Source organism: Sinocyclocheilus rhinocerous, unplaced genomic scaffold, assembly GCF_001515625.1.
Source record: "Sinocyclocheilus rhinocerous isolate Xijiao unplaced genomic scaffold, SAMN03320098_v1.1 scaffold768, whole genome shotgun sequence".
NCBI classification, from domain to species: domain Eukaryota; kingdom Metazoa; phylum Chordata; class Actinopteri; order Cypriniformes; family Cyprinidae; genus Sinocyclocheilus; species Sinocyclocheilus rhinocerous.
In genome coordinates this window covers 133073-137261 of record NW_015634483.1, presented here as the reverse complement: position 1 = coordinate 137261, position 4189 = coordinate 133073, and the positions used below count along the sequence as shown (strand labels likewise).

General features: G+C 36.8%; 1 protein-coding gene across 1 annotated transcript in view; it reads right to left on the bottom strand.

The window, feature by feature from the left end:
• Positions 1-3619, bottom strand: part of arid5b (AT-rich interaction domain 5B) — a 126717-nt gene extending 123098 nt beyond the window's left edge. Inside the window, exons 1-2 of the mRNA XM_016559567.1 lie at positions 3542-3619; positions 3027-3281 (exon numbers count right to left, since the gene is read on the bottom strand). Coding sequence (XP_016415053.1) covers positions 3027-3281; positions 3542-3562 — 276 coding nt within the window. The 5' untranslated portion in view covers positions 3563-3619. The remainder of the gene's footprint in view (positions 1-3026; positions 3282-3541) is intronic.
• Between the last annotated feature and the right edge of the window lie 570 nt (positions 3620-4189).

Below are 4189 nucleotides of genomic sequence, written 5' to 3'. Positions count from 1 at the left end.
GTTAAAAAAAAAAAAAAAAGATATTTCGAAGAATGTTTGTTACCAAACAGTTGACGGCAGCCATTGACTTCCATAGTATTTTTTTCCATACTATGGAAGTCAATGCCTACCAGAAATGTTGGTAAACCGGCATTATTCCAAATATCTTCGTTTGCAAACCTGCATAAGTTTTATTCTTCTGTTGAACACAAATGAAGATATTTTAAAGAATTTTGGTAACCAAAACGTTGACAGTAGCCATTGACTTCCATAGTATTTTTTTCCATACTGTGGACGTCAATAGCTACCAGCAAATTATTTGGTTACAAGCATTCTTCAAAATATCTTTTGCAAACCTGCATGAGTTTCTTTCTTCTGTTGAACACACACACAAAAAGATATTTTAAAGAATGTCTGTAACCAAACAGTTGACGGCAGCCATTGACTTCCATTGTATTCCATAGAATTTTCATTTTTGGATAAACCATGCACAGATTAGTACTTAGAAATATGTACTAATAATAATGATAATGTTAGTACTCCTAAAAATAGTTCCCAAAAATGACTAACAGCTAAGAAAATGGCCCATATTCTCAAAACTGGAAAGTATACCTAAGTGCAGAGCATTGTCCTTGGCTAGTAATCCTATCTCCCAGGCCGTTTCAAGATCAGCAGTCATGAATGCGTAATAAATTTGAAAAGCAAATAATTGGCATTGCTGCTGAGTGGGGGAAGGGAGGGAGGCCGGTGGCAAGTTGGAAAGAGGACAGGGCTCTGATCAACTGAACAAACAGTGCATTAAGACTAATGCTTTTCCTCAATAACACCTCGTTACATTGTGTAAACAACATGTTTTCAAGGTCGATGCAGGCAACGGTTTATGTTTCCACCTAATATTGATAATAATTCAGCAAAGTAACCTTGACATTTCGACAGGGCTTCACACAGAACCTGTTGATTATTTTGAAAAGGCTATTTGATCCTCCACTCCACGGGGGGAGGACAGTAGAACAGTAGAGGTTCACACACAGCAGATTGTCTTTTTGTATTTGGGATCGGTGATTACATGAGCAGTGCAAGATAAAACAGGTACAGACCTTGTTACATTACCCATGTAAGACCGTAGCTGTGCTGCTTTGTTAAAACAGCAATTGCAACACAACTGCTAGTGCACAATGGATGGGAAAGCTTTACATTACAGTCTTGTAGACACTGTTTTATCAAAATATGCTTCATGTGTAGTCAAAAATAATATTAGCTCTGTAATAACAGTAATACATGATGTATAAGATAAAATGATCATTTGTACGACCAATGTTTTTTACCAATATTCACAAAGTTCTACTTAATCAGTTATCTTATTTTAAAAAGTTAGCAGTTAATATCAGAAATAGATCAACCACAACATCAGCACCACTGTGTTTAACAGATAATTACTATGTTCATAGGTAAAATACATTTTAATCATTTTATTGTGTTGTTTGCATAAATAATTTAGTTATTGTATTAAAAATGAATGTCAATAAAACTATTGGCTCTGAATATTAGCCACTGAACACATAAAAATAGTAAAATAGTAAAATAGTATCTGTAATATTTATGACTGACTCAACCTGACTACATTAGCTTCCACAAACAAAATAATTTTAATGGTCAGGAAAAAAAAAAAAAAAAAAGCTATAAAAATGCAGTTACATTTTTAATGAGTACCCATTTATGACTGACTCAACCTGACTACATTAGCTTCCACAAACAAAATAATTGTAATGGTCGGAAGAAAAAAAAAAGAAAAAAAAAAGCTGTGCATTTTTAAAGAGTACCCTGCAATATCACATTTTATTATTATTTTTTTTATTATTATTATTATTATTATTATTATTATTTATCATTTTATTAAAAATTTAAGTCAGTAAAAAATTCAATTGTTTTGAATATTAGCTACTGGACACATCAAAAAACATAAAACATAATCATCATCAGTAAAAAAAATTAAAATCTGTAATATTTATGACTGACTCAACCTGACTACATTAGCTTCCACAAACAAAATCATGTTAATGGTCAGATCTGTTAGAAACAGCTATATAAAGATTACACTTTTTACAGAGCATCCTACAGATATCACATGTTATTATTATTAATATTATTATTATTTTAATAATTATTTAGTATCATCAGGCGTAATTATATAGGCTATTATTTTAATATAATAATGTATTACAAAGTAGTTACAATCAGCTCTACAACATAACACGACATAGGTGTTATTAAAAATCATTTAAACCTTACTTAGTATATAAACGCACAGCAGCACAAACAAACACAGTATTGTAAAGGAACAATGTTTCAGCGCATCAAAGGGTTAAATCCCCAGAAAGAAGCTTTTTCTGTCGGGCAAACACATCTCAGCTTGTGTGTAATGTGGAATGAGGCTGCAGCACTTTGACATAATAACCTTCATAAATGTCACTCGCTCCCTTTAATGCACCGCAGCTGCTTAAACAGCGCGCCGTTATTAATCAATTCCTATTGATATTAGTTCGCATCGCACACTTCAAACGTCTGGCTTCCATATTCTCCAGCATAAGCCGTATATCATTAGCGGCGATCAGCAACAGTGCACTTCACCTCGATCGTATTTATTTGCCTTGATCTACGCGTCTCACCAGAAGCAACACTATTTTATCAACAATCAGCAGATCGCAACGCCACAACGCGGCGCTTCAGTCGTCTCGATCAGTTTCCGCACTAGCCTATTGTATATATCAGATGAAACAAGCAAAGCACTGATGTGACAACTTCACACAATGGCATCGTTCTCATCCTCGCACGCTGTTTGAAATGCAAGCGCTAAACGCTCGTATGCAAATGAGCCGAGGTGAAATTAACACAAGGGTCCACTATGACTGCACGTCTATTATTAAACGCGATGCATTAGATGTCTTGCGATCAGACAGCGGAGTAGATGCGATGCAAAGCCGCACGCAGCTCATATTTCATCCATACCACAATAAACCTTCGTGGAAAGCAGGAAAACGAGAACTTACCTCTCCGTGAGTGACATTTCTGCCCTGGGGGGTATCTTCTGGGAGAAAATAAAGTTTGGAGCTGGATAGAAGTTGCTTGGTTGTCCTTTCCTCCCATAAGAGCTGTAGCTCTGCTATGCAGATGGGGTCCCCTGCTTTACATCTGACCAAGAAAAAATCACCCAGGGACAAAATTCTCGCTTTGCCTTCAAGGTGAAATCTAAACGCCTTGTAGAAAATGTAAGGTCCGTGCAAACCACAAGGTGAGCCTACCCACTGCGGAAACACAAATAGACATGCCATATTTATACTCAGCAACATACAGACACATTTGATATAACGCAGGATCAGACGCGACCAGCGCATTCCAGCTGATCACATGATGATAAATCACATTATATGGAAATATGAATAATAAAATATTAACTTTTGTCCTAAAGTTTCTTCCATTGATTCCTTATCGTAACGTATGCCTAGATGCGCGCGCGCAATAAATTCATTAGAGGCAGAAATGAAAGCGGAGTGGATGATATTACCAGGAGTGAGTTGGGCTCCATCTCGTCGCTCTGAATTGATTAAACTCAAACATTCTCTCCAAACTTGTTGGCTTGAATGGATCACCAACGGTCCTGGAAGAGCAAAATATCAACGCGCGCATCAACGCGACGACCTTCAATATGAAACCGACGCGGTGCGAAATCAACTCACTTAAAATGTCCGCGATTGATGCCTAATATTTTTTCAACCTCTATTGTTTCGCTTACCATCATTTTGCTACATTTTTGGCCGCCGCGTATTCATATTAAATTCGTGAATGCGAATCGAGCCTCGTTAATGTGCAGTATCTCAGCCGCTCGAAGTCGTGTTATAAAACCCCACCTCCTCTCTAGACAAAACCTGGCGCTGATTATGAAAATGCTCTGAATGCAAGCACGGATTATAGATCAACCGATTTTTTTAGACGCAAAACAAACCGCGGTATTTGATAATATGCGCGATTACGCTGGTACGCCTCTGTCGGGACCTGTGTAAAGGAGGTTTGTATGAGTGTCCCGAAACATTTCCTGCAGAGATTCTTCCTTTTATTTATCGAATGCGTTTACTGTATAATCATTTAATATAATCATTATACTAACGCAGCAACATTAAGGCGCGATAAGGAGTTTGGGTATGGCGGGATGTGA